Source organism: Pomacea canaliculata, linkage group LG5 (assembly GCF_003073045.1).
Source record: "Pomacea canaliculata isolate SZHN2017 linkage group LG5, ASM307304v1, whole genome shotgun sequence".
Classification (NCBI taxonomy): domain Eukaryota; kingdom Metazoa; phylum Mollusca; class Gastropoda; order Architaenioglossa; family Ampullariidae; genus Pomacea; species Pomacea canaliculata.
In genome coordinates this window covers 13,971,882-13,992,252 of record NC_037594.1, presented here as the reverse complement: position 1 = coordinate 13,992,252, position 20,371 = coordinate 13,971,882, and the positions used below count along the sequence as shown (strand labels likewise).

The 20,371-nt window shown below is 36.2% G+C and overlaps 1 protein-coding gene and 2 long non-coding RNA genes across 7 annotated transcripts; 2 read left to right on the top strand and 1 right to left on the bottom strand.

Moving 5' to 3' along the window:
* The first annotated feature begins 518 nt into the window (after positions 1-518).
* LOC112564144 lies at positions 519-19,430 on the top strand. The gene is made up of 4 exons (XM_025238761.1): positions 519-631; positions 17,698-17,768; positions 18,704-18,821; positions 19,333-19,430. Exons 1-4 carry the CDS (start codon positions 534-536, stop codon positions 19,358-19,360), a joined length of 315 nt encoding a protein of 104 aa, XP_025094546.1. The 5' UTR covers positions 519-533; the 3' UTR covers positions 19,361-19,430.
* LOC112564147 lies at positions 1,919-4,440 on the bottom strand. 2 transcript variants are annotated; one of them, XR_003099162.1, is made up of 4 exons: positions 4,173-4,440; positions 3,184-3,257; positions 2,575-2,710; positions 1,919-2,031 (listed from the first exon to the last, which is right to left on the bottom strand). It is a non-coding gene; the product is annotated as an uncharacterized LOC112564147 (long non-coding RNA). The 2 variants fall into 2 exon arrangements; XR_003099163.1 differs by having other exon boundaries at positions 4,246-4,435.
* LOC112564145 lies at positions 8,891-13,673 on the top strand. Of its 4 annotated transcripts, none has more exons than XR_003099160.1 (5): positions 8,891-8,905; positions 11,065-11,147; positions 11,879-11,949; positions 12,964-13,081; positions 13,577-13,673. It is a non-coding gene; the product is annotated as an uncharacterized LOC112564145 (long non-coding RNA). The 4 variants fall into 4 exon arrangements; XR_003099157.1 differs by having other exon boundaries at positions 10,937-11,147; XR_003099159.1 differs by lacking the exon at positions 8,891-8,905 and adding an exon at positions 10,459-10,473 and having other exon boundaries at positions 10,937-11,147.
* Positions 19,431-20,371: the final 941 nt, after the last annotated feature.

Here is a 20,371-nt window from a genome sequence, read left to right as displayed (position 1 = left end):
TGCATGTTCGAAACCACATTTGTAAGCACACAACAGCAACATTCCCTTGTTTATCTTGCACGTGCTGGCTCATTTCAGAAGCTGCAGCTACACCAGTACTTTATCGTTTGCATCTACGCCGTCTGTCGTTGGAAGTTGTATCTATTTCATTTTGGCTGTAGAGACGAGTGATGAAGGATGAAGGTATGCTTGAATGAAGCAGCCAATCGGCAGGAAACAAATACACACAAAGCTTTGAAGAAAAAAAGAGGAATATCAGTGTTTTTACTGGGACTGCTCATGTAAATCTTTGTCAAGCTGTCAGATGTACTTTGGAACAAGAGCAACTGCTGTGGACGTCAATTAAATGGTCAAAATACGTAAGAATGACGTCGTCAAGACTTTGACGTGATAGAAAGTAGCGTTAGAGCGTTACAAAGGTAGGGGAGATAATAAAGTAGAATGTTTATGGAGAAGACAGAAAAGAAGTTGAGGATGAGAGTTCTGTCCCTTAGATAACGGGCTGAGGGGATCGGCTCGCCTTGATTTTGTTTATGTTTTGTGGTCGTGCTTCGATTTGGATAAAAGTGTTGGACCTTCATATTAACACGTGCTTCTTTCTGAGCTTTTTTCTTCTTCTGGCTTGCAGCAGGTCTGTATATAATGCATGTAATGTTATCTGAAGTGCGAACTGTTTAGATCTGTTGGCTGGATTCCACTCCGGCATGCTTCACTCGCTTCGGCAGCGACTTTGAGCTGCATTGAGTAAACTGAAGTGATGATCAGCCTTTTGCAGTTTCATGTGATAACATTTCGTCATATTCTCAACATTACTCAATATCTTCCCAATATTCCTCTGATATCACTAACCTTATTCTCTGGAGTCGTTACCGTTACATCTACAGTGATCTCCCTTTACTGTCGGAACGCAGCGAGTCCTAGAGTTGTTCTTCCTTCTACATCTTTGTTACTATTTTGTTAACTTGTTTTACATCTTTGTTACTATTTTGTGACTTTTTCTGCATCTTTGTTACTATTTTGTGATCTTGTTCCACATCTTTGCTACTATTTCATTAACAGAAAGGATGAAGACAGAAAATTTAAGTTGTAATATAGATGTACATACAAAGACGCACAAAACCTGGTGGTAGACACTCAAAGGGAATGGATTAATCAAAGAAGTTAACTAGCTAGATTAGCTACTCCTGTCATTAAAGGCTAACATTTTTTATGAACGGTTTACGTTCATTATTTTGAATAATAACTCCTAAAATACGAGTACATAATTATGCTTAATTTTCACGATATATGCCTTCAAATATCGGCATTCTTACCTGCCACTAGAAAAAGAAGAAAATTACGTTGGAGAGCTCCGTTGCACATAAGTAGTATTTGTAAGAGTGAGTGTGGCTCAGTTCAGCAACTCGACGAGTCAAATGAAGAAACATATCGCTCAGGTTGTGTTTAAGAAGCCTTTTGGTTTTTCTGGTATTTTTTTTTCTTTGGGAGGAGAGGTGTTTTGTTTTCCTAGAAAATGAAACAGCTGAGTTCGGAATACTTTCACTGAAGTTAGAAAATTAAAAACGTCCAAACCTAATTTTGTCGATAGACTGGTAAGTAAATCTTCTAGATCAACAAACGGTCATTGCAGTCCACGTTGTATTATTATTGAGTCTCTGTTACTAAGTGTTTGAATTTCTATGTCTGTAAAGTTGTGTGTGCATTGCGTGTGTATAGCGCACTGAGCCTACAGTGGGGACGTGCGCAGTAAAGGTTTATCTGTGTGTTCGCCTGAATGGACGCGCGTGCAGGCTGATTGAATGTTTCTTGTGACAAAGAGATCTAAGTGCCATGTTTTTCTACTTGAGAGTTGGCATCACCGCACAAAGCATGAAAACGTTCAGAAAAAAATCCTCGATCTCACACACGAAACATTATCTTCCTTTTTCTAAGTTTTTATTTCACATCTTCAACGGCATTTTATATCAGCCAAATCGCCTTGGTTGATGTGATTCTCGAAAACCACATTCTCAGCTTGCAAGCGGGAACAAGCTGCAATGCATACCAGTAATGAGATAAATATTTGAGAGTAAACTTTTTCGTATATAACTGGGCATACATGTTATGGCCTCCAGAATATAAAATGTAGAGGAGGGAGAGAGTGTGTGTGTATGAAACTGTAAAGAATGATAACGTGCATGAACTGAAAACAAGCGCATGCTGTTGCAGTTAGCGATTGTTTCTATTTATTTACATATATAACTTGTTTGACATATTTCCGAATACTCATTGTGCGCATTTCAGTATTATTGAGCCATGAAATGAAATAAATATGGAAAGAAAACATTTATTTATTCCAAGAACATTTTTTGTTAACAAAAGATTACTTGTCATTACAAACCCATAGTCACACCATGATTTTGTAAAACTTTTATTTCACATCCTCCACTGTCCTGCGATTCAGCAAGAAATATTTTGTTTCGATTTTGAGATTAACTTGACACTAAAGTAAACACTACATGGAAAACACCTTAATAACTAACCACGGACCAGCTGAATAAACACACCATCAACACAAAACTATGTTCAACTCACATCTGGCAGCAGAGGCTGCACAGGAGGCTGGAGATTATAGTCAGTAATGAGGGTAGAATTTCAGGGCACTGAACCATACAGCTACCGTGGCTCTCCGGGTCTCTAGCCTTCATCATCGACAGAATGTTGAGTAAGCCTGCCACCCAGTCACAAAGAATAACTCTACAATCAAAAGCCAAAACGCTGCTGGTTTCATTTTAACAAATTAAATTACGTATTTCTCTGTTACCTTTGTCACCAATTGTATTCTTACAGCAATTATTAGACAAATCAGTACAGTATTATCTTACTAGAAACTTATAGTTAACTAGTTTTTATTAAGCTTTAAGTTGTGAGAATTTTTAAAAAAAATGTTTACTATATTATCATGTGCACAAGTTTTGTTACCTTTACAATTCTTAAAGAACTGGCAGTTTCACTCTTAGATATTTCAATCTTGAAATAGTCGTTGCTGGTGTCAGTGTAGATCTACAAGTAGTTCAGGTTTTGTAAAACTAGACCTGTAATGATACTACTCAGCCTGAACTCTTTGTAGATATAAGGACGGCAGGGAACTTTACGATTGACGACGATACGAGGGCACAGGACTCCAGTCAGAAAGAAACTCACGTGGTTTAACCTCTGTCTTATTAGCAGCAGCCACAGCCAGCAGCGCCAGCAGCACCACAATGTACAGCTTCATCCTGGGGCACAGAGACACAGAATGATTTCGTACATTTTTTTTTGCATGGACAATACTGTTTCTGTTTGAAATCAATCCACATTCACACAAGATGCATTTCATGGGCAGTGGTTACAAAGTACGGATTAATCGGTACCTGTGGTCACAGGTGTAAATTAAGGCCGAGCGGTTTATACTACATAGTTTTATAACGGGTTCCAGACTCAACGGACTTCTTTTTACCCCTATGGAGTAGCTATAATTCAATGTTAAAGATACCCGCTACTGTGGCATGTCAGTATCTTCAGGGTGTAAATACCATATTGTACTGTCTAAAGCAAGTCTCCTGACTTAATTTCCACTGGTTTTGTTTTTTTAACCGAGGGTTAGCAACTTATTCTCGCTTAATAAATACGGCATCAGCGCTGAGCTATCTAAACTTCGGTTCCAGTCATAGAGCGGATCTAATACGTAGAAATGTTTTTCGTTGATGCTCATAGGGCTGCCTGCAGAATGTTTGTTTGAAAAACCATGAGTTCACAAGGGGTCGGAATAGAACTGCAAATCAACCGATAGAAAACTTATTGAAGATATACTATGAGGCCTAAAATTCCCAAATTCAGTATAAATCAAGCAAACTAAAACAACTTGGAGTGTAAAAGAAAAAAAAGTTCAGTGTAACGCAAGTGTACCCAACACTGAAACAACAGAAAGTGTACAGATAACCCATTTACTGATCAACTAATTGTGACGATATTGATATTCACTCTGTTATTTTCACTTAAAATATTCACTTTCAGTTAGCGACAACAACAGACATCCATATTGCAAGTGGAAGAACAAAACAAAACAAAAACAAATCAAGTAAATGTCTAAGTTCTACGTTGAGTACTTTAAAGGACTATCAGTATAAAAGATTAATAATAATGTCTACTACCTCACACTAACAGTTTGAGCTGACGAACAAATTCTTGTATTGTGACTCGAGGTAAAATATTATCGATGATCACCTTGAGTCAGATAACAGCAAGGAGTGAGATTCCCACAGGTGACACTTGCTGCTGACCAGTAGCGTGACCTTACACTTACACTTGGGGCGATGGCTGGACACGGTTGACGCCGGTTGTTGTCTTTTATGTAGTCTTCCGCGTGACGTCACACAGGGCCATAGATTCTCAACGGTGATACCACCTCACTGACGGTCGTCACGTGTCTTTGTATTGACCAGTAAGGAATACCTGTCATCAAATGTGCTGGAAAATGTTAAAGGCTTCAAAATTCGTCTCATAACTTTTGAGAAATTCTGGCCATAATCTGGGGAGATATTTATTGAGTTTAACTCCTAAATACCTGATACAGTAACAAAGTTTAGAACACGCGTAATCGTGAGATGTTTATTAAAATAAAAAGATTGCAAGAAATTCTCACAAAAGAGCGAATTGTTTTAAAATGTAAAACTTCTTCTTTAGAGACTAATGTTGCTCTTTCTTTGAATAAGCTTATTTTACAAGCAGTAGAAATCACTTTACGTACCCGAACATACTGAAGTAGAGACGACTGTTAGCTTCATCAAAACACCTGTTTTGGTTACAATGAGCTACATTTTATGAAACGTACTTAGGACAGTTTTTATTCATGAAGTCCTCCGTTGTGAGAATTTTGACCCTCAGCAATGACAGTTGCTATGGTGACTACTGTGCTTTTATCTGTTTGCATATACTTAATGTACATCTGCATCAGACTCTGTTCTGCATAAGCGTGGCCTGTATTCTGAACATTCTTTTGAACAGAATGTTTCCTTTCTATGACATTTACCGTTTTAGCTATTTGTGACTACTTTTTACTAAATAAATACTCTCATATGTGTATATCTTTGTAGTGTTGTGTATGCGTGCGTGTACGCAATCCACATCACGTAAGTCTGCTTCATTACCATCACTCCTACCTTACAACTCCTGCTCAATGTTGACAAGAAGCGCTTTCAAACGAAGCAGAACACAAGATGTTCTCTAATTCATCAATCATCCAACGAATATTGACGTGGTGTACGTGATGTTAACGCTTTGACTGGTTTGAAGAATCGACGTATTTTAATTACTTGTCACTGCCAAGTATTTAAAGAGATACTCAAGGCTTGTGATAAGGCTCTGGCGACGGTCAAACGTTTCAAAACTATATTTAGTTACAATTACAGAGCACGAGAGCAATACAGGAGAAATAAAGGATTCGTTTCTCACTTAATTACCACTTATTAGCACTATTTCGGTTGCCGATGTTTATAAAAATCGAAAAAACCCAGTGAAATCGACCCTTGTGTCCTTCCGCCGAGTAACCACGATAGCTTCCTGAGATGGAAGACTTGTCTCCTTATGACGTCAGTCACCTTATGACATCAGTCTCTGAATGAAGTGTCTGTGGTCATTGGGAAGATTTTGCGTTGGATTAGTGATATCCAAACTACTATACATCAAGATGGCTTGGAGCATAATACTTCCCACTCTTTGGGCTCCCAAAGCTTTTTCGTACTGGGATCGAGCCTTTCTATGGGTATGACCCACTCTTTTCGTATCGCCTTGTCTTTAGGAAACTGATGAAAAAAAATTTTGACTCTTTTCCCATCTTTTCGTGGCAATCGGGTGCAGCACATTCTCGAAGCATGGTTCTCACCATGGAAACCACACGTCATAGGGTCACATGACGGAGAACGGGACTTCGTGGAAGCAAAAAAAAAAAGAGTCCCATGTCATTTCTCTTATTAAACACAACATTCTACCAAAAAACTTCAATATTTTCCACATGAACACACATATAAGTAGACGAGATTCAAATTTATTCCTACTCTTTACGCGATTCTAAGCAGTTTTATTTTGCCTTTAGAATCCTTTTAAAGACATGTCTGTGCATAACAGTGTCTAACGTGCATTTTCTGAACGCACCCCTTCAGTCTATCACTCAAATCTACAAGTGTTCGTGCCGGTACATGCCCTTGTCTGTAAGAAACCGAAGAAAGTATGAAACTTCCTTTTGTGCCTGTGCTCCCTAGACTGATATGTATGAATATAAAAGAAAAATAACCTTACTTTATTTATTACTAAAAAAAATAACAGGAATATTTCACATCATCTACTACCTACAGGATGACACGGTGATCGTTCTGACATTTCTACAGACTAGTTTTTCAGTCACTTAATCCCAGCACTTCATCCCCGACACTTCATCCTGACTTTTAATCCCCAGATTCATCCAGACACTAAAAACTAGAAGTCATCGAAAGCACTAGTAAATTTAATGTTCTTCAACAATACCTTTTCTCATGACTTTATTTATTTTCGTAAATAAAAATTTATGAGCGATTATTTCCCTAACGTTTTCAGTTTGTCACTCTTTCATTGCCTATTATTTTATCTATAATTGAAATTAAGTAATCGTAAACAATGTTCCTTACACTTAATGCTTTAATTGTGAAATATTTTTGCAAAGGTGGTCGTTTCATTCCTTTCTTGATGGCTTGGCATTATGTTGATTTATTAGGTTTAACTTATATTACCACATCAATGTGTCCAGTTACTATCCAATTCGTGATGATTTATAAGCTTGTATCGAGGTACAAGATCGATGAGTTGCTAATAAAGCAGTGTATTACATCTTGGTACAGTCGAGTGGTGATGGAGTGCATTGGCAAGACCTCGTGCTGCATGTACTCAATGACATTAGAGGCAGCTGGTCTTATTGGTCGACTGTAAAGTCTTCCAGCATCTCAAAAAAATAGTCCGTAGGTGCAGATCCATAAACACATCTTGTTTTTCCCTTTAACGATGTGTAGATATGATGACATTAACAGCAATCAGTGACATCTGCCTGACAGGTTTGAGTGAGGCAGATCAATGAACCTTCCCAGATGCTTTTCTGAATCATTATTTAGCACTACAATTTTGTTTACCATTTGAAAATCACTTTTTAAAATTTTATAATTGATTATATTTTAATCTTCGAGAAATATACATTACCTTTACTAACAAATTAATTTTAAGTCAGATATTAATGAGCTCATTTTGCAAAAGTGGATCCGTTTCAGTCACAGCTTGAGAAACAGCGAATAGGAAGCGTTTTTGTTAAACATGAGTTCTGCAAATAATGAAAGTACAGAATTCTTCGATATATGTAAGTCAGATTCCGAGTCAAATAGATTGCTATAAAATGATAGTATTTAGCTTCCAACAAGAGAGTACAGTGAAACCTTGGATTTCGATTTTCGTCGACTTATTTTACGAGAAAAATTTGTATCTCATATAGTGAGCGTGCCCACGTGTCCTCTCTGCAAATTTTGCAAAAACAAAAAATGACCTATGCACTCTACTAAGTATGGTGTTGTTTCTTGTTGTGTGAGCATCAACCCCGAGTCTAGCCAAACATTCAATTGCTTTCCTGTGTTTCTGTGCTTTTTAACTGATTGCAAGTGCTAATATTACAACTGCATGTAAGTTTTTACTGCGTATACAGTATTCGCTGAAATGTATTTTTTGCGCTTTTCAGTTTATAAATGTACATAACGCCTTATGATATCTGTATTTCTCAATTAATAACTTCAGCGTGTTATTGTTGTTGTTATTGTTAATGCTGCTGCTGCCAATAATAATGATAAGAGTACAACTGCTTCAATAAAGTGATCTCAGAACCGAAACATTTTATACCTGATATTTTCTTACATCGTGATTTACGCTATCCTTCTTTTATGATGTTTTAGAAGTGAAGTCAAGATTTCATTCCAAGCGATGACAAAAGGACTAAAAATTCAATATCACTGACACCACCTCATTTCACCACGACACATGGATAAAGAAAAATTCACAAAATCACGGAACAAATACTTTTTTATTTCACATCTTCAGCTGCAAGATCGTGTTGCTTGATAAGAAGTCTCGTTAGCCAACACAAAGAACTGAGAACAAGCTGCAATATATACAAAATAAAGTTTTAGTTCCATTAATATTTGAAAGTTTGCCGTTTGGTAGATTGATTTGCCTACAATCATAAAGAAGGAAGAGAGAGATAGAATGTAAGAAATGATACAGAATGATGACGTATAAAATTACTTGAGGACAAGCAGACTGAATGCAAACGTAGTGAAATATATAATACATAGCTGCTGCAGTTGTCGTATGTCTCTACGTCCTTCAGTTAAATTACTGCGTGCATTTTAGTACTTTCCATCCAAAAAAAAAAAAAAAAATTTATTTATTCTGTGAAATGCGTTGCGTTATTTTTCACGGTAGTTCGTTTTCCTTTACACACTCAAGATCAGTCATTTGACAGATCAGTTTTTTTTCTCATTATAAATTTATAGTTTATTACGTATAAAGTCAACGCAAAATAAGCTTCTTAGGATATTAAATATTGTCCTATAGTGCCCAAGCTATTACTCCTCTCTAAATGGCTGCTAGTGAAATGTTTGGGGTTTTATCTCTCTTGTATCTCACACTCTTTTTCATTCCGGGCGATCGCTGGATCATGTAGACCCCAGAGACTCCACTTTTATACCTGTTTCTGCGTGACGAATGACCATAAGTCCTTAAAGTAGATGGTCAACACATTTTCTTTTTAATTGGTGTTGAGGAGTAATTGTAGTACAGGACGGTCCCCGCCTCGTCCACAGGAGTCAACAACTATGAAGTGAGTTTTCCTTTAGGTAAAAGAATCTTGCACAGAGATACTAACGTTCACTTACCATTCACTTGCGTGAATTTCGATGACGACATGTAATGTAGGATATTGTGAACAAATTCTTTTCCGATTTTATTCTCTTTTCTCTGTTTTACTTCAACAACTTATCAACAACATAATCCTCATTACACTTTTCAATTCCTATCTTGGTGGATTTGTGTTGTGTTTGATAATTAAGCTTTAAATTGTGGTACCAGATCGATCGTCCTTTAATTAAAGGGTGTTAAAATATTGTAACTTTTGCTGCTAGATCGATGAGTTGCTGACACATAAGTCTTTTACTTGAGTGCATGTTTGTACAGAAGAGTGATTAGTGTGAGTATTTACACTATTCTTTGACCGAACGACCAGGTGTCGCATGAATGATGTTAGAAGCAGCTGACCTTACTAGTCAACCTGTCTTGTCTTGAAGCATCGCTTAAGTACCTATCAGTGCAGATAAATAAAAACAGTCTGCTGTTTCTTTAAAGTTGGTAAATATGATATTCGCATTTTTATGAATGCAAACACGTTCACTCTCCATTCCGTTCACCATCAACATCCCATTTGTCCCACTCCACTCTGAGGATGATGACGTCGGGGTAGATATGCGTTGGAAAGATACTTTTTTTTTTAAAAAAATTTGGCCCATTGATTGTTTATTTGCAATATCACAAATTGTCTTTTGTTTCAGAACATTTTACTAGTCATTCAAAGTCTTCGCCCAAACGCTCTCCTGGTAGTGTACTTGTTAAAACACTCGCTTGTCATCACTGCAGTCGATCACTGCAATGATATTCAGGATTATTAGCCTTGATTTTGAAAAAAAAATGACAATTTGTCATGTTGCAAATATCTACAGGCAGTCCTCGACGTACGACATTGTTCCGCTCCTACGTCGCGTCGTAAACCGATTTTCCGTCGGAACATACGTACATACTGTACGTAAATAACATACTGTAAGCACTTATCCTATCCTAACACGGTAATTATAAAATATATATAAGAAATACGTTTAATAATAAAATGAAACACTAAGTTCGCGTTACGACGTTTGCTACGCAAAACCACTGAAGTGGAAACAAGGCTTTATACAGTGAATGGGAGATGTGTCAACATGAAACATCGTAACTCCGGGCTGACGTAACTCGAGGACCACCGGTAAAGGTTTAAAAACATTTTAAAAACAAAGTTAGTGTATTTCCAACGCATATTTTTGAGTTCATCCACCCCGACGTCATCATCATCCTCACTATGGAGATGTGGGCGCAAATTACTCCCCTGTACAAACATGCACTCAAATAAAAGACTAATGTGTCAGCAACTCATCGATCTAGCAGCGAAAGTTACAATTTTATCAACACCCTTTAATTAAAAGGACAACCATCTGGTACCACAATTTAAAACTTAATTACCCAACACAAAATCAATCTACCAAGAAAGTGAATGGCGAGTGAGCGCTAGTCTCTCTGTGCAAGATTACGAGGCAGACACTGTCTTCCAGACATACAATGTAGTAAAAGACGGGAAATAAATCTGTATGAAATGAAACTTATTTACATGTTTTGTTGTGAGCATGATCACTTTGTACCTGCCTCTCTAGGAAGACTAAACAAGAAGACATAAGAAGATACGCACACTAAACTATTCTGGTGCTCACTCATACAGCAATGTTTTAAAAAAAACCAAATTCTTTGAAATATACAGGAGATACCGCGCATGTGTAGTGTGATTCAGATTCGAATAAAGTAGATACAAACAGATCAAAGCATAGTATTCACCATAGCAACCACTGTAGTTAAAGTTCAAAACTACAATAAGGGAGGATTTAATGAATACAAACTGTCATATTCTATCACAAAATATTTAGCTTATAACAATTCAAACGTTTTGCGTAAGCTTAATAGTTCCTTTTATTTGAGTGTATTTGCATAATAATAGAAATATTATTTTAGAAATTTTCACTACTTAAAAAACTACTTAGCATTCTTTTACCTACAGGGTAACTCACTTCGTAGTTGTCCGCCTCCAGTGGCTTGCTAGGACGAGGCAGGCACAGACCTGTACTATAATTACTCGCAAATTTCAAAGAAAGGTGTTGCCATAAGTGATGTGACATCTACTTTAAGGACTTATGGCCATTGGTCACGCAGAAACAGTATAAAAGTGGAGTCTCTGGTCTACCTGATCCAGCGATCGCCCGACCTGTAAGGTAAGGTAACAAGTCATCAGCTGTCATTCTCCTTGTTAAAATAACATTGTAAATTAAAGGTCTTCAAAATTAGTTATCACTTGCAGTTCATCAGCAAAGTGGAAGTTCTTCTGTGTACTTTCTGTATTTTTTGTGCATTAAATGTAGTTTTACTTTAGTGCCTATGTTCGATATACAGTGAATCTGAAGAATTTTTAGCTTAATAGCTTGAATGTCAAACTACAAATGATTTTAAAGGGTCAAGAATAAAATAATCTAGTCTGAAAATGTCAGCCTGTATATCTGAGTTTAATAGATAAGCTGTAGTGGGGTTCCTATATCACACCTATAGAACAGTATGTGGTCTAGTAGAACACCTGTGGACCAATATGCTGAGGTGCTACAAGTCAACTCGCATCGGAGACCGAATGTAACATATTTTCGAGCCTTTACATCAAGCCCAGCCTCGTGCCGTAGTTATGAAACGAGTAGAAGTCGTTGCCCCGGGGCCAAAAAGTAGACATACATGGCAAGCAGGGTCTACACCTCGAAGATAATTCTTGTCACCTTAGTCCAGTGCATGTTTTGAACTACATGTACTTTATAACTACTGTACCAGCGATGAAAAAAAAATCCATCGTATATAACAAAATTCATCTTGTACGAGTGTGAATTGATTTGAGAAAGAAACAACATTTTCGCAAACGAAATCCGCTAATTTGTAGACAAACAATTTTGTCTCATTTTCCCAGGATGAAGGTGTCTATCCTGATCCTACTCGGCCTCCTGGCTATGGCCTCTGTCACAGACGGACAACTTAATGGTGAGTTTGTTTGTTTGTTTTTTTGTTTTTGTTTTTTTGTTTGTTTGTTTTTTAAACTATGTTAGAAAATATAACCAGAGGAATTTACAATCTTTTTTGCTCATCAGTTACAGAGTTTCTTTCATACAAACGGAGGCACATTTAGAAAAGGGAACTACCTAGTCTAGTTACCTCCTATTGCTCATATATGTGTGTGTGTGTTGTGAGCGATGAGTATCTTCTACCCACAGCCTGCAAGGTATTGATATGACTAAAACAGTTACGTTAATGAAGTCGGCTTTAAACTGTCGTCTCTGAAAGGGGAAATTAACCCACGACACCACTGTAGACATTTTCTAGATGTAAAAACCTTCTAAAGCTTGCTAAAAGTATTGCGAAGATGCAAACATCTTTCTAATAGACTGCAAGCTTCTATATTTGAAACTTTAGGTGAATTCTCACATTTGAAATATTTCCTATATTTTTCGAGCAATGTTTACAATAATATCTGAACAAGTGTAATTTGAGAGTTAAGTATCGAAATAAAACTGTTGTTTTAGGTAGTAAATTACGAATTCCGAATAATGTTGTAAAATGTAAAGACATAATTTTATAAAATAAAGATGTTGCTAAACGTAAAAGGTTTGTTATAAACCACAGCGGTTTGTCGATCTCGGCTTTTATCTCTTTCTCTCTCTTTCTTTATACCCACTCACCCACCCACCAGCGGATGAAAAAGAGTGTGAGATAAAAGAGAGATAAAAGAGATAAAAAACCCAAACATTTCACTAGTAGCCATTTAGGGAGTAATAGCTTGGTACTATAGATAATATTTAATATTCCTAAGAAGCTTATTTTGCCTCGAGTCTATATGTAGTAAACTATAAATTTATAGTAAGAAAAAACTGATCGGTCAAATGACTAATCTGGAAATAGCATTAGTCTGAGTAGAGAAATAAAAATATATATTTTCTGACACTAACTTTAATTTATTTTTGACTGTATGCTTTTTGCCTTTTCTTGACTGAATGACAGTCATCGTACAGCTGGCGCAGCTGCTGGAGGTGAATATCAACGTGGGGAACTGTATTACCGAGTGTCCAAAAATTGTTGGTCTTCTGCAGAGCAAACTGTGCAGACAGTGCTGCTGCCTGTGAGTTGAAAATAGTTTGATAAATTGTTCAAATCGAGATTACGTTTAAAGCGTTTTTTTTTTACATTACCCAAAACTCGAAAGAAACATTTAGCGTTGTTTTGCTTAAGATGTAAAATATATCATATTTATATATGTATTATAAAGATCAGTGTGTGATAATGAGTTTGTAAAGGAAAACGAATAACCGGGGAAAATAGCGGAAGGCATTTCAGAGAATAAATAAATGTTTTCTGAAGTAAAGTACTAAAATGCACGTAGTAATTTAACTGAATGACGTAGGGACATACGACAACTGCAACTGTAATGTATTATATATTTCACTACGTTTCCATTCAGTCTTCTTGTCTTCAAGTCATTTTTGTACGTCATCGTTCTGTATCATTTCTTATCTTCTTTCTCTCTCTTCCTTTATAAGTGTAGGCAAATCAATCTACCAAACGGCAAACTTTCCAATATCAATGGAACTTAAACTTTATTTTGTATATATTGCAGCTTGTACCCAGTTCTTTGCATTGCCTAACGAGACTTCTTTTCAAGCAACACGATCTTGCAGCTGAAGATGTGAAATAAAAATTTCATGTTCAGCAAAGTGTTTGTTGATTTTGCTTTTTCCATGTGTCGTGGTGAAATGAGGTGGTGTCAGTGATATTGAATTATCAGTTCTTTTGTCATCGCTTGGAATGCTTCTAAAACATCGTAAAAGAAGGATTGTGCAAATCACGATGTAAGAAAATATCAGATATAAAATGTTTCGTCTCTGAGATCACTTTATTGAAGCAATTGTATTGCTATCATCATTACTGCCAGCAGTAGCATTAACAATAACAACAATAATAAATCACTGGTCACTGACAGATGCAGATATCATAGTGCGCTATGTACATTTATAAACTGAGAAGCGTAAAATATATAAATTTTACCGAATACTGTACACGCAGTAAAAACTTACACGTAGTTGTAATATTAGCACTTGCACTCAGTTAAAAAGCTCAAAAACACAGGAAAGCAATTGAATGTTTGGCAAGAATCGCGGTGTGATGCTCACACAACAAGAAACAACACCACACAGAGTAGAGTGCGTAGGTCGCCTTTTGTTTTTGCAAAATTTGCAGCGAGGTCACGTGGGCACGCCCACGACAAATTTTCCGCGGGAAAAAAAATCGACGAAAATCAAAAACTGAGGTTTCACTGTACTTTCTTCATGGAAGTGAAATATGATCTTTTTATAGTAATTTTTCTTTCTCGGAATCTTACTTAAATATATCAAAGAATTCTGTACTTGTCATTTGCAGAACTCATATTTAACGAAAACGTTTCCTAATCGCAGTAGTAGCATTAGTCAACAGTGCGCGCTTACACTTCAGATCTCTATAACTGTTAATATGTTGACAGTAACACACAGATATATTCACATACACACTTAGGTTCATACACCCCATGTGCGTGTGGTGTACACAAATGCATGTAAATGTGTTTTGTCTATTAGCTTAGTACGAAAACAAACAATAGCATGTTTAATGAAATCTGTGTACACTATTTTCACTAGAGCGGCTACAAAGCCAAAGATATGAAGAAGTGAAAGAAGACTGAATAACTTGGCTTTGAGAAGAGAACAAATCGAGAGATAATTGAAAGGCATGAAGAAAGTACAGTAGTGACGCATGACTTCAACAAGGGCGTGAAAACTAAAAATTACATTAAAAATTACATCAAAAACTCAGTTGTAAATTAAAAACCCAATCTGAAATCGAAATGTTTGAAACAGTCTCAAAAAAATATATAAACAATGGTATAAACAAACTGAAAGCCATTTCACGTGGTCAGTTTTCTTAGTAGAAAAAGGAATAGCTGTAGTGATTTAAATTATTAATATTTTCAAGTATATTTGTGTTAGATAAACGCTAGAAGGCCTGGTTCCCCAGAGAGCATACTGCTTATATCTTGTGACCATACAGGTAGAACGCGGATAATAATGGAAGAGATTTTTTTGCGTTAATATACGTTTGTGGGTGCGTGCGTCGAAATGTAATCATGCCAGTGACCGCGTGTGTGTTTTTGTATGGAGAAGACTTGTGAGAAGCCACCAACACAAGGAATTGACTTTAAATGTATTGATATCTCAAGGTGTTGGTAACACTTTTAAGGCAGAGTTTTTTTACAGCTGCAAGAAGACCTAACATACAAGAAGGACTTTAAGAGATTCGCATTATTATTTGATATTTTGATTATTAATTTATAAACATTTGAAAACGCTTTTGAAAACACACATATTGAGGCACCACTTTCTCTCTCTCTCTCTCTCTCTCTCTCTCACACACACACACACACATATTCTGTATTATTTTATGTCATTGTCTATGATACGATATTACGATATATTATACCGAAGTGGTTAGGCCTCATGATATTGTACAAGCTGTACTCATCACCTGAATGTTGAGGCCATGTGGCCTGAGTCAATAAAATTTCGTTCCTTCGTTCTCTCACACACACACACAAAGGACGATGCAGTCAAACTCTCGCCTGGTAGTGTAGTTGTAGAAAAAACTCGCTTGTCATCAATGAAGTCGATCCTTCAAATGATATTCAGGATTAATAGCCATGACTTTAAAGAAATGACAATTTGTAGTATAGTAAATAAACAATATACACGCTAAAACATATTTTTAAAAACAAAGTTAGTGTATTTCCAACGCATATTTTTGAGTTCATCCACCCCGACGTCATCATCATCCTCACAGTGGAGATGTGGGGGCAAATCACTCCCCTGTACAAACATGCACTCAAATAAAAACTTATGTGTCAGCAACTCATCGATCTAGCAGCAAAAGTTACAATTTTATCAACACCCTTTAATTAAAAGGACAACCATCTGGTACCACAATTTAAAACTTAATTACCCAACACAAAATCAATCTACCAAGAAAGTGAATGGCGAGTGAGTGCTAATCTCTCTGTGCAACATTCCGAGCAGGACACTGTCTTCCAGACATACAATGTAGTGAAAGACGTGAAACAAATATGTATGTAATTCAACTTATTTCAACGTTTTCTTGTGAGTATAATCACTTTGTACTTGCCTCTCTCTAGGAAGACTAAACAAGAAGACATAAGGAGATATTCACACTAAACTATCCTGGTGCTCACTCATACAGCAATGTTTGTTTAAAAAACAAAATCTTAGTAATATACAGGAGATACCGCGTATGTGTAGCGTGATTCAGATTCGAATAAAGTAGATACAAAAAGATAAAAGCACAGTATTCACCATAGCAACCACTGTAGTTGAAGTTCAAAACTACAATAAAAGAGGACATCATGAATACAATGTGTCAAAAATAACACAAAATAATGAGCTAATGATAACATTTCAAACGTTCTGTTTAAGCTTAATAGTGCGTGTTTTTAGTGTATTTGAGTAATGCTAGAAATATCATCTTAAAAAATCTACTTAGCATTCTTTTACCAGCAGGGTACCTCACTTCGTAGTTGTCTGTCTCCAGTGGCTTGCTAGGACGAGGCGGGGACGGACTTGTACTACAATTACTCCCCAGTTAAATAGAAAATGTGTTGACTATCTGTGATGTGACATGTACTTTAAGAACTTATAGCCATTGGTCACGCAGTAACAGGTATAAAAGTGGAGTCTCTGGTCTACCTGATACAGCGATCGCCCGACCTGTAAGGTAAGGTTACAAATCATCATCTGTCATTATGCTTGTTAAAATAACATGGTAAATTAAATATACAGGTCTTCATAATTATTATCACTTGCAGTTCATCAACAAAGTAGATCTTCGTCTGTGTACTTTCTGTATTTTTTGTGCATTAAATGTAGTTTTAATATTGTGCCTGTGTTCGAGAACACTGAATTTCGAGCATTTTAGCTTAATAGTTCAGCACAACGACTGTTTGTAATTTCAGTACAGTGCATCGTTTCAGCGCACATGACATGGCTTTTGTACACTGTTAGCCGTTTCAGTCCATCACAGATTTTTGGCACACTTGTAGTTTAAGTGGCAATGGATGAAACACAGACGTGAATCCGCAGCTTATTAGAGGCGATATGCAAAACATATTTTGTTTTACTTTACTTACTTTAAGTAATACAAGACAATACAGCACTTGGATGTCGAACTACAAATGATTTTAAAGGGTCAACAATGAACTAATCAAGTCTGCAAATGTCAGCCTTTATATCTGAGTTTAATAGACAAGCTGTAATGGGGTTCCTATATCACAATTGTAGAACAGTATGTGGTCTTGTAGAACACCTGTGGACCAATATGCTGAGGTGCTATAAGTCAACTCGCATCGGAGACCGAATGTAACATATTTTCGAGTCTTTACATCAAGCCCAGCCCCGTGCCGTAGTTATGAAACGAATGGAAGTCGTTGCCCCGAGGCCAAAAAGTAGACATACATGGCAAGCAGGGTCTACACCTCGAAGATAATTCTTGTCACCTTAGTCCAGTACATGTTTGGCACTACACTAGGTATAAACCAAATCCATCTTGTACGAGTGTGAATTGATTTGAAACAGAAACAGCATTTTTCGCAAACGAAATCCACTATCTACTTCGTAAACAAACAATTTTGTCTCTGTGTCTCAGGATGAAGGTGTCTATCGTGATCCTCCTCGGCCTCCTGACTATGGCCTCTGTCACAAGCGTACAAGTTAATGGTGAGCTGTTTTTTTTTTTAACTAGGTTAGAAAAAATAACCAGAGCAATTTACAATCTTTTAATCATCGGTTACAGAGTTTGCTTTCATACGAACGGAGGCACAGTTAGAAAAGGTAACTAACTAGTCTATTTAACTCCTATTGCTCATATATCATGAACCATGAGTTCTTCTACCCACAGCCCTCAAGGTATTGATATGATTAAAACAGTTCAGTTAATGAAGTCGGCTTTAAGCTTTCGTCTTTGAAAGGGGAAATTAACCCACAACACCACCGTAGACATTTTCTAGATGTAAAAACCTTCTAAAGCTTGCTAAAAATATTACGAAGATGCAAACATCTTTCTAAGAGACTGCAAGCTTCCTTATTTAAAATATTAACTGAATTCTCACATATGAAATATTTTTTCTATATTTTTCGAGCAATGTTTAACATAATATCTGAACAAGTGTAATTTGAGATTTAAGTATCGAACTAAAACTGTTGTTTTAGGTAGTAAATTACGAATTCCCAACAATATTGTTAAATGTAAAAATATAATGTTATACATAAAGATGTTGCTAAACGTGAAAGGTTTGTTATAAAGAACAGAAGTTTGTCGATCTCGGCTTTTATGTCCTTTCTCTCTCACACCTACTCACCCACCCACAAGCGGAATGAAAAAGAGTATGAGATACAAGAGAGATAAAAACCACAAACATTTCACAAGCAGCCGTTTAGGGAGTAATAGCTTGGTACTATAGATAATATTTAATTTTCCTAAGATTATTTTTACTTGAGTTTATATGTAGTAAACTATAAATTTATAACAAGAAAAAAAATGATCTGTCAAATGAATGATCTGGAATTAACATTAGTCTGAGTAGCAAAGTAAAAAATAGATTTTCTGACACTAACATTAATTTGCTTTTTGACTTTTCTTGACTGAATGACAGTCCTCGCAGACCTGGCGCTGAAGCTGAAGCTGAAGGTCAAATTGGGTAACTGTATTGTCAAGTGCCCAAAAATTCTTGGTCCTGTGAATAAGCATCTGTGCAGACAGGCCTGCTGCCTGTGAGTTGAAAAAAGTTGGATAAATTGTTCGAATCGGGTTCAATTTTGCAGTGTTTTATTTCACATTAACCCAAAATTCGAAACAAACGATAAAGCGCTGTTTTGCTGAAGATGTAAAATATATCATAATTATGTAAATATATGTATTATAAAGGTCAGTGTGTGATAATGTGTTTGTAAAGGAAAACGAACAACCGTGAAAAATAGCGAAACGCATTTCAGAGAATAAATAAATGTTTTCTGATGGAAAGTACTAAAATACACGGAGTAATTTAACTGAAGGATGTAGAGATATACAACAACTGCAGTAGTTATGTATTATATATTTCACTACATTTCCATTCAGTCGTCTTGTCTTCAAGTCATTTTTATACGTCATCATTCTGTATTATTTCTTATATTCTCTCTCTCTCTCTCTCTTCCTTCTTTATGATTGTAAACAAAGCCATCTACCAAACGGCAAACTTTCAAATATCAATGGAACTAAAACTTTATTTTGTATATATTGCAGCTTGTTCGCAGTTCTTTGCATTGGCTAACGAGACTTCTTATCAAGCAACACGATCTTGCAGCTGAAGATGTGAAATAAAAATGTCATGTTCAGCAAAGTGTTTATTCTGTGATTTTGTGAATTTTGCTTTTTTCATGTGTCATTGTGAAATGAGGTGGTATCACTGATATTAAATTATCAGTTATTTTGTCATCGCTTGGAATGAAATCTTGACTTCACTTCTAAAACATCATAAAAGAAGGATAGTGTAAATATCACGATATAAGAAAATATCAGATATAAAATGTTTCGTCTCTGATATCACTTTATTGAAGCAGTTGTACCCTTATCTTTATTGTTGCCAGCAGCAGCATAAACAATAACTGCAATAATAACACACTAAAGTTATTACTTGAGAAATACAGATATCATAGTGCGTTATGTACATTTATAAAATAATAGGTGCAAAAAATACATTTCACCGAATACTGTATACGCAGTAAAAACTTACACGTAGTTGTAATATTAGCACTTGCACTCAGTTAAAAAGCTCAAAAACACAGGAAAGCAATTGAATGTTTGGCAAGACTCGGGGGGTGATGCTCAAACAACAAGAAACAACACCTCACTGAGCAGAGTGCGTAGGTCGCCTTTTGTTTTTGCAAAATTAGCAGCGAGGTCACGTGGGCACGCCCACGACAAATTTTTTGCGGGGGAAAAAAATCGACGAAAATCAAAAACTGAGGTTTCACTGTACTTTCTTGTTGAAAGTGAAATATGATCTTTTTATAGTAATTTTTCTTTCTCGGAATCTTACTTAAATATATCAAAGAATTCTGTCCTTATTTGCAGAACTCAAATTTAACAAAAACGTTTCCTATTCGTAGTAGTAGCATTAGTCAACAGTGCGCGCTTACACTTCAGCTCTCTATAACTGTTAATATGTTCACAGTAACACACAGATATATTCACACACACACACACTGAGGTTTATACACCCCATGTGCGTGTGGTGTACGCAAATGCATTTAAATGTGTTTTATCTATTAGCTTAGTACGA